This window comes from Tenrec ecaudatus, chromosome 15 (assembly GCF_050624435.1).
Source record: "Tenrec ecaudatus isolate mTenEca1 chromosome 15, mTenEca1.hap1, whole genome shotgun sequence".
In the NCBI taxonomy this organism is placed as follows: Eukaryota; Metazoa; Chordata; class Mammalia; order Afrosoricida; family Tenrecidae; genus Tenrec; species Tenrec ecaudatus.
The window spans coordinates 27974190-27988556 of NC_134544.1; the positions used below are offsets into that span (position 1 = coordinate 27974190).

Here is a 14367-nt window from a genome sequence, read left to right on the forward strand (position 1 = left end):
CATTAAAAAGCATATATAATTAACTTTATCCCATTATATTTGACAACTTTACATGTAAAATGGTCATTTAAAAAAAGAAAATGTATTAGTAAAACTGATAATAGAAGAAATAGAAAATGTGGATAACCTTGTATCGGTTAAAGGAAACAAAAAGCTGTTGGCCTCACAAGTGTACTCGGGCAGCATACAAAAAGGGGGAGTACAAAGTTGACTGGGGCTTATCCCCAAGGTTAGTTTAACATTCAAAATTAATCACTGTAATTCACTGCATAAATCCAGAAGATCATATCGCTCGATCAAAAGCATTTGGCAATCTTTCATTAAAAGCTCCCAGCAAACTAGAACTGTAAAGGGACTCAATCTGATAAAGGACATTTATGAGAAATCTATAGCTAAGAATATATCATACAGTGGTATGGTTTCCATGAGGTCAGTGAACAAGGCAAAGAGGTGTCGAGTACCAGTATTTTAGTGGTGGCTCTATCCTGGGATTAAAGGTCTAAAAGTAGGTTGAAATTCTGCCTATAGGTGACATCATTTATGTGGGGAACTCGACAAATCCACCCGTAGAGTTAATGAGTACATCTAACATAGTTGATATGTTCTGCATGCTTGCATAGCTAGGTTTGAAATGTCTGCACCTGAGTTTTTAAGTGTTACTGGGAACCTGTGGAAGGCAGAACTTGAGGGCCGCCCTGCTTCTCTTGGGCTTGGCAGTTTTCCACCGTTGAGAGGTGCAGTCTTCCCACTTTTCCTTTCCCTCACTCATTGTAGGGGAAGTATCCAGGTCTGTCTTCTCTTGACAGGCTTCCACCTTACCCAGGTTCCAGCTTTTATACAGTCACAAAATCAGCTGCATCGATGGGTAGTTAAAGGACAACACAAACAGCAGGAAAGTTTATCATAGGATCAGCAGATGAATATGCGGATATTTAGGCTACAGTTCTTGTAACTTTGGTGTTTGCAAAGGTGTGGAATTCAAAAAGGGAGGGGAGACAGAATGCATGTGCATTATGGTGTCTGAAAAGTTGACAAAACACATGGAAATGGTTGAAACACTTTCCTAAAATCTTCCCCCTAAATGTTTGCGTTGACTCTCTTATAAACTGACTGGGAAGGTTCATTATCTGTAGGGATTTGTTCAAGGTTCCATAATACAATTTGCCGTTAAAAATTCTTAGTTGATTTACTGGAACCCTTTGTGTGTCAGAGTCAAGTGGCCCCATAAGATTTCCAATGACTGCTGACTTCCTGCCATTCACCCCCAAGGAGAGGCCGCATGGACCTACCCCGATGCAGCCCTGGGTGCAGGCGCTGAGATGCTTACACATTCACTGACTCCGCTTTCCTCCTGCATTCGGCATCATTGCGTCTGTTTTGTGAGATGGAGGAGGACTTTGTGGACTGGTGTGGGACATAATGGGTTAATTTTGGACTTGTGGGCTTGGGCAGTACTAGGTTGGGATGTTTTCTTGATGTGCACTTAACCTTTACATAAAACTCTCTCTTATACATGAGTTTCTGTGGATTTGTTTCTCTAAAGTACCCAGACTACAGGGACAAGGGAACAACATGGGACCCAAAATGGTAGTGAGGGGGGAGTGGCAGGCCTGGTAGGGAATGATCAAGGGTAAGGTTACGTAAAGAAGAGGTATAGCTGTAACCCAGGTGGGGATGGAGCATGGTAGTAGGGCAGGAGGAAAGTCAGGGGAGATGGAGGAAAGAGCTCGGAGTCAAAGGGCATTTATAGAGGTCTAGACAAAGACATGTACATGCAAATATATATATGAGGATGGGGAAATAGATCTATGTGTCTATATTTATAGGTTTAGTATTAAGGTGGCGGAATGACCTTGGGCCTCTACTCAAGCACTCCCGCAATGCATGAATACCTTCTTTTATTAAATTGGCAATCTGCGATGCTCACCCTCCTGATACAACTGTTGAAGCCAAAGCGGGTGAACAAGTAAATGTGGTGAAGAAAGCTGATGGTGCCCGGCTATCAAAAGAGATAGTGGCTGGGGTCTTAAAGACTTGAAGATAAACAAGCGGCCATCTAGCTCAGAAGCAATAAAGCCCACATGGAAGAACCACACCAGCCTGTGTGATCACATGGTCCCGAAGGGATCAGTTATCAGGCATCAAAGAACAAAAAATTATATCATTGGCTGCACACCTCCATGATACGATCGCCGAAGACAAACGGGTGCATAAGCAAATGTAGCGAAGAAAGCTGATGGTGCCCGGCTATCAAAAGAGATACTGTCTGGGGTCTTAATGGCTTGAAGGTGAACAAGTGACTATCTAGCTCAGAAGCAACAAAGCCCACATGAAAGAAGCACACCAGCCTGTGCGATCATGAGGTGCCAAAGGGACCAGGTATAAGGCGTCATGCAAAAAAAAAAATATATATATATATGCATATATATATATGCATATATATATATATATATATATATATATATACTCCATAGTGAATGAAGGGGGAAGTGCAGAGTGGAGACCCAAAGCCCATTTGTCGGCCACTGGAGATCCCCTCATAGAGGGGTTTAGGAGAGGAGATGGGTCAGTCAGAGTGCAATGTAGTACCGATGAAGAACACAGCTTTCCCCTAGATCCTGGATGCTTCCTCCCCCCGACTACCATGATCCGAATTCTACTTTGCAGGCCTGGATAGGGCAGAGGTTGTACACTGGTGCATATAGGAGCTGGAGGCACAGGGAATCTAGGGTGGATGATACCTTCAGAACCAGGGGTGTGAGGTGCTATACTGGGAGAGTAGAGGGTGAGTGGGTTGGAAAAGAGGAACTGATTACAAGGATCCACATGTGACCTCCACCCTGGGAGAGGGACGGCAGAGAAGGGGGGGAAGGGAGACTCCAGATAGGGCAAGATATGACAAAATAACAATTTATAAATTATCAAGGGCTCATGAGGGAGAGGGGAGTGGGGATGGAGGGGGGAAGAAAAGAGGACCTGATGCAAAGGGCTTAAGTGGAGAGCAAATGCTTTGAAAATGATTAGGGCAAAGAATGTTCGGATGTGCTTTATACAATTAATGTATGTATATGTATGGATTGTGATGAGTTGTATGAGCACCTAATAAAATGTAAAAAAAACCCCCAAAAACAAAAACAAAAGAATGAAATAGTTGGGAAACCTACTAAATATTTCCGTGATTTACACAGGTGAAAGAATGGTAGATCAGGTGAACAGCAGAATAGACAGGCATGATCACTCATTCAATTCCCAGACCTGAGCCAGTTTACAGACCCACAACCCTTCAATGAGGGGGAGGCCCATTCCCTTTGAAGGAGGACCCTGCTACATCACTCTAGACCAGGGGTGTGAGGGGCAATACTGGGAGAGTAGAGGGAGGGTGAGTTGGAAAGAGGAAACCGGTTACAAGGATCTATATGTGATCTCCTCCCTGGGAGACGGACAACAGAAAAGTGGGTGAAAGGAGACGTTGGACAGGGCAAGATATGACAAAATAATAATTTATAAATTATCAAGGTTTTATGAGGGAGGGAGTAGTGGGGAGGGAGTGAAAAATGAGTTGATGCCAGGGGCTTAAATGGAGAGCAAATGTTTTGAGAATAATGAGGGCAATGAATGTACAAATGTGCTTTACACACTTGATGTATGTATGGATTGTTTTAAGAGTTTTGTGTGCCCCTAATAAAAATTATTAAAAAAAAATTTTTAAAAGGACCCAGAGTAATATAACTGCTTTGTCCAGAAGTAGATTGACAGGTCTTGCTTCCTAAGTGCCTCCTGGGCACTCGAACCAGCAACCCTCTCGGTAGCAGCCAGATGTATTTTTCTGTACCGCCCAGTCTCCTTATTGTTGAAAATATCAACAGTCCAGGAGACCTTGGAATAAAACTGCTGACATCACTGGGTGTATAGTTGAGCTTATTTTTATTCTGTTCCTGATTCGAAGACTCAGCGTAGTCTACTTTTTAAAAGGTATCTTTTGTGCGTGTTCAACTTGCACAATGATAGGAGGAAGAAGAGCACCATGCAGGGAGCACTTCACAGTGCCCTGAGCTCCTCAGAAAGTGGGCTGGCTCAGGCCCTTGCCGCCTGCGCCATTCTGTGTGGGTGTGGAACTCGCAGTGAAGCTCAGGGTGTACATTGTGGTGTCTGAGCCTTTTGGCGGGGGGGGGGGGGGGGGGGGGCAACGCCTGCTTAATATTTCGTTGTGACAAGATAAAATTGGAAAACATTTTGTACTGAGTGAAGGTTTAAGCTCACTAAGGACCCTATTAAACTGTCTCCACATTTAATTACTGTAAATTATACCTTAATTATGAAGGAATGTAAGCACTTGTTAGTTATTATTAGTGAGTCAACTTTTGGAAACAGGTCATCTTTTTGTTCACATTTCTCAGTTAGTTGTACTGAGGAATATCCTAAGTTTCCACATACAGCAAGCATTTGTGACAACTTGTTTCTGAATAAGATTATGTACGTTTTTGCTTGCAAAATAAAATAATTGGAATCTAAGCCAAATAAAAGACTATCATTCTCAACTCTTGGTGGAAACTCTTTAGTCAAAAAAAGTTGTTTTTAGTGTTTTGATAATTATATTTAAGTATATATATATTAAATACTTTTATTGAGGGCTCTTAAATCTCTTATCACAATCACATTTGCACATATGCCGCCATCATCATTTTCAAAGCATTCTCTTCCCACTTGAGCCCCTGATATCAGCTCTCCATTTCTTTCCCTTCTCTCCCCTGCCCATCCTCCCTCACAAACCCTTGATAAGTTATAGATTATTTCCATATCTTACAGCGTCCTCCATTGCCCCTCACCTACTTTTCCATTATTCGTCCCCCTGGGAGGGGGTTCTAGATTGATCCTTGTGATTGGTTTTCCCCTTCTCCCCCACCCTCCCTAATCCTCTTGGTATCACTACACTCCTTGTTGGCCCTGAGGGGTTTATCTATCCTGGATTCCCTGTGTTGTGGGCTCTTATCTGTAGCTCTGGTCTAATCCGATTTATAAGGTAGAATTGAGGTCATATGGTGGGGTGAAGGAAGCACCAAAGAACTAGAGAAAAGTTGTGTGTTACATTGATGCTATACTACAACACTTGTTTAATCTGTTTGACACCTTTTGATAATACTTCCATTAAAAAACATACTCCCCTCTTAGAAAAGTTTGAAACAAGGGATGTAAAATAACCCTCGGAATAAGTGGACCCTGGTGAACATGGAGTTTTTTTTAAAAGATCATTTTATTGGGGGCTCTTAACAGTTGTCTCAAGCATATTTGTACCTATGTTGCCGTCATTATTTTCTAAGCATTTACTTTCTATGTCTGTCCTTGGCATCACCCCCCCCCCCCGTGACCCTATGATACATTATAAATTATTGTCATTTTCACCTCTTATACCGACCTCTGTCTCCCCCTTGGGTTTCTGTTGTCTCCTTGGGTGTGTGTGGTTATGTTTTGATCACTGTGATTGGTTCCCCCTTCCTCCCATCCACTTCCCACCTTCCCTCTACCCTCCTGTTATTGCTACCCCCAATTCTGTTCCTGAGGGGTTTATTTGACCTGTATTCTGTGCCGTGAGCTCTTTACCTGTACCCGTGTACATGCTCTGGTCTAGCCCACAGTGAAAGGCAGGAGCTGGGGTCATGATAGTGGGGAGTGAGGAAGCCTCAAGAACCAGCGGAATATTGTGTGTTTCATTGGTGCTGTACTGCACCCTGGTTGACTCATCCCTTCCTTGTGACCCTTCTGTGAGGGATGTCCCATTGTCTACCAGTGGGTTTTGGGTCTCTGCTCCAACACCCTTGTTCTCAACAATATGGTTTTTGTTTGTTTGTTTTGGTTCTTCTGATGCGATAGCCGATCCTGTTGGTTGACACCTCATGATCACACAGGCTGGTGGGCTTTGTTGCTTCTCAGCTAGATGGCCGCTTGTTTAACTTCAAGCCTTTAAGACCCAGATGCTGTATCTTTTGATAGCCGGTTACCAATCACTTTCTTCACCACATTTGCTGTGTACCCATTTTGTCTTCAGCAATTGTGCTGGGAAGGGGAGCATCACAGAATGCCAGGTTGTTAGAACAAAGTGTTCTTACATTAAGGCAGGACTTGAACAGAGGTCCAATGTCCCTCCCCTACCTCAATTTATTGCCTTATAAATAAACCGTATATACTCATGTATAAGCTGAGTTTTCCAGCACATTTTTATGCAGTTTTGGGGGTAAAATTGGGTGCCTCGGCTGATATTCGGGTCAGTTTATACTCAAGTTTATCCGGTATGTACATATACCAATGCCTCTGTTTTTATGAATTAATGCATTTACATATATATGTACACTGTTTATATCTCTATCTATAGCTTTGCTTTTCTGTTTCCTTATACCTTTTTCCTGCCCCACCACCACCCTCGTCCTTCTTCTGCCTCTTAGGAATTCTTCTCAGCTAGATTGCTGTAGCTCCAACAGTCCCTGGGATCTCTATGTCCTCCCCGTTGTTGATTTTGATTCCTTGGTTGTTCCCCTGTCTATGGCGCTGTTTGCTCACCACTCCCTTCCTCCACCTTCTCCCCCCAATTCCTTCTGGAACCATGGGCCCTGTTGCTTTCTCCTCAAGCTTTCTTCATGCCTATCATATAGGTAGGGAAACCAACAATAACAGACAAAACAAAAAACAAAAGATTGAATAAAAAGAAGGGAAAAACTAGCAAAACCCCCCAGAGAAGCATACTAATTTCAGATCTGTCTGCTGACCTTTATGGTGATCCGCCCAGTGGTCCTGGGGCGTTCCAGGAACTGTCCCTTCAGTCCCGAAGTCGGTTGTGGAGGCTACTCGGGGCTTTGTGGCTTTGCTTTGCTCCTGTTGCTGATCTGTTATGTTCTCTCCTTGGTTCGCTCCACTGTGAGGGGTTCACACGGGACTAACTCCCCTGCCGTGCATCCCCAGTATTGTCCTCTGTCTCGGTATGCTCTGGTGAGGGGACATCGTGTCTCGAGCTGTTGTAGCAGCTCCATGCAGGGACGTCGTGTAGTCCTCAGGGCTTGGTGTGTGATATGGCGGTCTCGACCGGCACTCTTTTTCCTTCTGGTTTGCTTTGTTGTGGGCGTGGCATGCTGGCCCCTCTCCCCAACCTGTAGCTTTAGGGTTGTCCTCTGCAGCACATACTTCTATGGAGGGGAGTCCAACACCCAGAAGGGGAAAGGAGGGACGGAGAAGGGGGGAAGAAACGAGGTGGGGAAAAAGAAGTGGCACTGGGGGAGCAGGGCACTAACCCACCCAAGGGAATAGTATTGGTTATGTCTCCCCAGAATTGGGAGAGTAGATGCAGATCCCACCATGGCGCACTAAACTTGAGGGCAACATGACCTCATGGGGTAATCCATGAAAAGATTGGGCTGCAGGATGGCCCCAATCAGAACACGGACATTTCAAAGCCAGGCAGAAGTGGACAGAAACCCTGGCTGTCTCCCACTCCCTTAGGGACCTTTCTAAGTTATGTAACTGCTCACATTAATCTCTGTACTGACACTGCGAAGTGTAGATCTGGGTAGAAGTCAGATGGTGCAGACAAAGCCATTTGAGAGGACATGCAAACTCGTAATGAAACATTGTTTTTTGGGTGCGCGTCACATAGCTGATGGAAACTTGTGAGTTGTCCAGTGGAACGCTTTGCTAATTTAAGAACCACGTGTTTCTAAAGCACTTTTCTGTTTGAAGGAAGGTAAGAAAAACACTTGGCGCTTGGGGTGTTCTACAGTTTTCCACTCCCCACCCCTCAGTTGTATGGGGCACATGAGCAGATACAGGTCATTATAGAGCCTTAGGTTTTCCTCTCTCTAGCGTCCAATGATCTCTTAATTCCCAAATTATTTGCGAGACCAGCTTTTAGTCTCACTGGCTAAGTATAAACGAAAGGGTTACTCAGCAGTAGTCAGGGGCGGAAAGTTCTAGATGGTTCCCTCTGAGCCGTGGATACTGAGCACACCGGTTGCCAAGAGCGAAAGCCGCCCGTGCCCTTTCTTCTGTTGCTAGCACCCAGCACGTTTGCTCTCTCACCCTTTCAGCCAAGCTCACGGCAGGTGGTAGCCTCCGGGCTTACCTTAGTGCCAGTGACACCTCCTCTTGTTTGTAAGACAACGCCACTGTTTAGGCAAGACCACCCAAACACACTGAAAAATAATAAACCAGTAAAATACAGTGATTGCTTAACTGCTGCAGTAAATCATGTAAATGGAGCACAATCATATACTGTAAAAACTGGTTAATAGTTTTTATGGTTTGTGATAGCAGTGTTTTGGGGCCACAAGTTAGTCCTGTGCCCTTTTACACTATGTTCTCTCTCAATAACAAGCATATGAATAAATAAATATATTATTGATGTTATTGAGTGCTGTTAAGTCGGTCCCAATTCATACGGCACACAACACAGGAAACACTGCCCAGTCTCGCACTACCCTCGCAAATGGTTTTAGGTGGGAGCCTCCTGAGGCAGCGCCGTGTCAGTGTGTCTTGTGGGGCCTTCCTGTTTTACCCAGCATGGTGTCCTTTTCCTGTTACTGGTCTCTCCTGACAACATGTCCAAAGCACGTGGGACGACGGAGTCTCTCCATCCTTGCCTCTAAGCAACACTCTAGCTGTACTTCTTCCGAGACAGAGTTGTTAGTCATTGGTACTTTGAATATGCTTTGCCAGGACCATAATTCAATTGCATCTGTTCTCCTTCGGTCTTCTTTATTTAATGTCCAACTCTCACCTGCTCATGAGGAAATTGAAAACGCCAGGGCTGGGTCATGCGCACCTTAGTGCCTTTATGATATTGTCTATGAGCTGCAACCCACCCCTCCGTTCTGAGGAGGCAGAAAGCCTAGAGATCTGTTTTGTTCCTCCCCTGTTCTGACTCAGTATGCTGAGGAGTCATGTAAACCTGCCTTTGTTCTATGAAAAAAGCGGAGTGAGTGCCTTTTGCTAGGTGGTGGGCATAGAAAGACCTTAGGGACCTCAGGATCTTAATGAGGAGAATAAAATGTTTTGAGAATGGAATTATTAAGGAAGGAGAGGAGAGGGAGTGATTAAAACTACTGCGCTGTCAGGAGAAGCTTCATTGATTCAAACTCCACACACTTAAGTCTTAGAAACTGTCCCAAATCTGAAGCTGTTCAGTAGGAGAGTAGAACAGAAAGTCCCTACGAAGTCAGTAAGAGGTAGTTGACATAAGAGTACGTGGCAGCAAGTGGGTGGCCATGGAAGGCCCACGTTAGCTGGAGACGACCTTGTGCAGAAAAGAACGGAGTTGGGCTGGCTGTCTGCAGTTTCTCGTCTCCCATAGGAGAGCCTGACGGGATGCAGAAAGAGAACTAACAGTCGGTGCTACTTATGCTTAGTTTTCTGAGATTAGAGGCATATCTTTTTATAGAAATGTCAAGATGACATTGACTTGCATTTAATTCCAAGGCAGTGTTTTTTCCCCTTCTGTTTAATTTTGATAAAAGACATTATCATTGTATGGTTTTAAATATACAGGTATATGTACATGAACATGTATACGTACATACGGACATACATACCTTTATTCCCTCGCCCCACCTCAGGCAACTGCTGTTAATGATGTGTGTATTTCTTTTGTGCATGATATTGTTCTGTGTCTGCTTTTGTCATGTATTCTGTTACTTTAGAGCTCTTTCCCTATCTCTGCACAGGGAGCCTTCCGTGTCATACACTAAATCATAATAGAGTTTTTAGGTAGCTATTTTCATTTCTCTTTCTTGTTTGTTTCTTGAAATCCTTAGTGTTTATTTAAGGTAAAATCTTCATGCTATGAAATGTACAAATCACAAGGATTCCATTCTATTAGATAAGATCATTGCTTAAACCAGTGTATCACAATGAAGACCATTCCAGCCACCAGACGTTTGCCCATACTCTTCTCCCGTCTCTCTCTCTTTAGCAATCGCAGTTGTGTTTTTTCCCTTTGCAGTCTATGTTTTAGTAGTTTTAGGAATTCATGTAAATGAGCTGATTCAGTATCTGTTTGTGTGTAACTTTTCTTGGTAAAGTATTTCTGAGACTCATCCATAATAATTGAGGTTTTCACTATCAAATTGAGTTTTGTTAGTACTCTTTTTCAAGATTGATTTGACTGCTTAAAATCTTTTGTATTTTCATACACATTTTAGACCAGCTTGTCAGTTGCTATGAAAAAGTCCTCACTGAAATTATGGGGGCAGAGGGGTAGATCAAATAAGAGGAAAATTGACACCTGAAAGTTTTGAGTCTTCTAATCGATGAATATAGTAGTATATCTATTTTGTGTTATTTAGTATCTCTAAGGTTTTAGTTGCTACTGTACAGGTATTCCACATCTTGTGTTAACCCTTTATTTTCCTTGAATTAAAAAAATCATTTTATTGGGACCTCTTAAAGCTTTTATAACTGTCCATACATCCATTGTATCATGCACATTTGTACATATGTTGCCATCATCCTGTACTTGAGCCTTTGGTGTCAGCTCTTTTTTCCCTCCTCCCTCCCCCACTCTCACCCCCTTGTGGCCCCTTAATAAATTATAAATTAAAATCTTATTCTAAGCAGTTGTCTTTACTTTTTTTTTGAATTATTGCACTGGCTGGGATTTTCAGTACAATATTAATTAGAATGAGTTATTGATGAAAAGAAAATGAATTAAAGTATTTATTATATAGACATTTAAGCTAGAAATTTCAATTTCCCTTTAAGCACTGCGTTAGCTTCGTTTCACAGTATTCTTTCATAATATATTTTTAAAATTTGAGATTTTCTAATTTATTTGGCTATTTCTTCTTTGACATGAGTTCTTTATAATTCCATTATTAACTTACAAGCATTTGTGCTTTTCTAAATATTTTACCTTTACTTGTTGTATAATTTAATTCCATTGTAGGTAGAGAATATAATGATCTATAAGATTATTTCAGAACTTTTAAATACATTTTGTTAATGCCCTGCATGTGGTCTCTTTTTTGACTAATTATTTGTGCTTGAAGAAGAGTATGAATGTCAGGTAAGGTGGCTGACAGTGTTGTACAGGTGCATATATTTTAGACTGTCTGAACAGTTACAGAATTTACTCTGATTTCTGATGTGTTCATTGTCCCCTTTAGTCTGTCAGGTATTTTAAAACTGTTTGTAGGTACATACAGGATTGTTACATCTTCTGGTGAATCTTTATAGCTGATTAATATTTTTATTTTTGAAGTCTGATTTCAGAAGTTATCTCCCCATTTATAGTGATAGACATTTCTCATTCTGTATTCATTCTGACAAATTTCTGTCCTTTAGCATGCGTTTTGGATGGATTCACGTTCAGTAGTACAGTTTTATGCAGGAAGTGTTCATAAATAAGACGTGAGGCCTACACACATGAGACTCAGGGCAGCAGTAGGACAGTGGGTGAACATGCTAGAATCCACTCATGTTCTGAATCACCACTTACTCTTCTGATTCCTTTCAAGGTTTGAATAAAACACAACATCGGCTCTTTATGGCCTTGTATATTCTGGTTCTCTTGTTAGTCCCAGAGCTTCTTGAATGAAATGTTCTTACTGTTGTCTTAAAAGCAGAATAAATAGCCTCTTGATAGAGAGTTTTGTTAAAACATTAGGTTTAACTTAGTCCTAAAATGTAAACCACATGGTGCTGTTTCTGGTAGATAGTTGGTAAACATTTTGAAATAAAAGCGTTTCATGTAATGAAAATGAAGACAAGGCCTTCGTTATCTTCTAGTGTCTTGGCTCCTTCTGACTTTGGTAGCATGCTAGGAGAGGCGAGCTATAGCTTCAGGAGCAGGATAACGGATTTGGACAAATATCTCAAGGACGCGCTGGCAGCTTTCTAAACAGACCTTTAAAAACTCACTAGTATTGCGACCAACTGTAGTTCCTAAAGCAAAACCCCCGGCTGGCAAGTCTGTTCTGACTCGTGGGGACCCGATGGGGGAGTAGAAGTGCTGGCTGGCCTTCGGAGAGAGCAAACAGCTTATCATTTGCCTGTAGCTGGTAGGCTCTGTCTGTCCACCTCCTGGTTAGCAGCCTGGTGCTTAACACACGGCATTGCCAGGGCACGTCCCTCATTGTTGGAAAGCTTGATTCAGTTAGATCACTAGCAATTTATGCATTTGGTTGACATTTAGTCGGTTGTTGCTTTCATTTTTAGACTTTTAAAAAATGTTCCCTCCCTCTTTGAAATTCTGGTGATCTTGGTAATATATGAGAAATGTAATTGAGTTTCAGAGAAATTATCTTTTAACTCATTTTGGGAGGTCCATGAAGATGAACATTAATTAATTAATTATTAATCATTTTATTGGGGGTCTCTAATCTTACAACGATCCATCATTCAGTTGTATTAAATACATGTGCATATGTTTCCATCAACATTTCCAAAACATTTTCTTTCTACTTAAGACCTTGGTGTCAGTTGTCCTTTTTCCCCACCCTCACACCCTTGTGAATCCCTGACCAACTATACAGTATTGTTGTTCTTTTTAACCCTTAAGAATTAAAAATGATCTGAAATATCTGGGCAGTCCAAAGTGCTTTTGTAAGTTGCCTTTAAGTTTTCTCTTCCCTTCTCCCAGAGACTAGAAGTTACTTTGGAATGGAGTCACTGCAGGAAAAATTGGGGGACTTATTTTCAGGGTTACCCATGTTTTGGAAAGAAATGTGGAAGAAAAATATTGAGGTCTTTTGGTCTTGGTTTTTCAGTTGTTACTGATTTTTAAATATATCTATTATCGCATTGTAAGTTTTATTTTAGGAAACTAACTACTTTTACATATTTTGTTTAATCATAGCAATTTTTAAAACTTTAAATAATTTTTCTGATGAACAATAATGATGACTTTCTGATAAAATTATGTCTGTAAGCAACTTGCCCAAATAAACCGAAAACCTTAATTGCAGTTCTGTATCTAGTTTAAGTTGATTAAAAAAAACAACTGAGTTTTTATACTGAAAAAGCTGGGTTTAATAACTGAAACTCTGTTATGACATCTGACAGCCTAGGTGTTAGTGCTTTTGTTTCCAGGCGAGGCAATTGGACAGGGCACGATAGCTCTGATTCCGTCAGCCAGAGAGCATTGGTGTTCACATTTAGAACATAATCATAACTTACTTAGAGTCACATGCTCCATTGTATTGGCTTCCTTCATATAGAAAATATAGTTAGCACCACGAAATGTCTGTGGAAAAGCGAAACAGTGTATATTTTCTGGGTGAAGGAAGTATTCTGTACATTTTCCATGTTTACATCATGGTATTTTGAATAACCATGCTTCCATGTTCACATCAATTTTTTGTTTTTCAATTTATGCACAGCACTTGCTCTGAAATTTGGGGACTGAGTACACCAAATACGCTAGATCAGTGGGACACAACAGGCCTTTACAGCTTCTCTGAACAAACCAGGTGAATATTCTGCCCTCGCTCCAACCCTGGAGCTTGTGGGAGGGGGGGTTTGGAGGACCTCCAGTGGGTTGCTTTAGTATCATTTCTGCCTAAGATGTTTCCTTTATGTAAATTATGGCATAGCATGTAAAGTAGCTGCTTGCCAGTATTAAAATTATATAAAATGTTTCAGCCGGTGTTTTGATCCATGAAATTCTTATTTTGAATCTTTAAATCACTGCTTCTCCTAAAGAACAGGACCTTTGATAACTATACACTCCGTTTGAGACTCGATTATGACCTCTCATTGGCCTTTTTTAAAGTATTTACCTATCCAGTTTGCTCTAAATTGCTCGCTGTCATTAAATCTCACCTTCTGTGCACTAATACATATATGACGTTACCTACTGAACCCCTGTGTCACAATCGATGCTAGGCTAACTCGTTTTCATGTTTTCCTTTTTTTTTCTTAATCATCTTTTTTCCCTCTTTTTGAGCACGTCCGTGTTGTCCATTGCATCTCATCCTAGTCATTGCCATCTGCATTTATGTGTGAGCCACCTCAGTAGACCGCAGGACTGCAAACAGTCACAGCTGGGTAGTGGGTTGTTCTCACATCATTGTTGGTATTTGCCATTCGTTACGTTAGTTCCTTTTTTTGATAATTCAGCCACCCGCGGAGTTAGTGCCCTTACAAAGCTTCTCTAAGTCAGAGTTCGAGTTACTAAAATAGAAGTTACCAAAATCGTTTTTCAAGTCTTAACTGCATCCTCTTCTCCAAACCAGTTTCCCCCCCGCCGGTGGTTAACACTGAGTCCCCTACCTAGCATATTGACAAAAGCTTCTGCCGGCTCGGCGGCTTGTTTAGCTGAGGTCCATTAGATAGTCCACATTCCCTCCTTTACTTTCACTCAGACTAACTGAATGTCTGCCATGCCTTCCC

The 14367-nt window shown here is 41.8% G+C and overlaps 1 protein-coding gene across 3 annotated transcripts in view; it reads left to right on the forward strand.

Moving 5' to 3' along the window:
- The window catches only part of SMAD2 (SMAD family member 2), a 68473-nt gene that overhangs the window by 34305 nt on the left and 19801 nt on the right, over positions 1–14367 (forward strand). For 2 of the 3 annotated variants that reach the window (XM_075533051.1, XM_075533050.1), the window contains one exon: positions 13356–13445. The exons of the other annotated variant lie outside the window; for it this stretch is intronic. In XM_075533051.1, coding sequence (XP_075389166.1) covers positions 13356–13445 — 90 coding nt within the window. The remainder of the gene's footprint in view (positions 1–13355; positions 13446–14367) is intronic. 3 annotated transcript variants of the gene reach the window in all.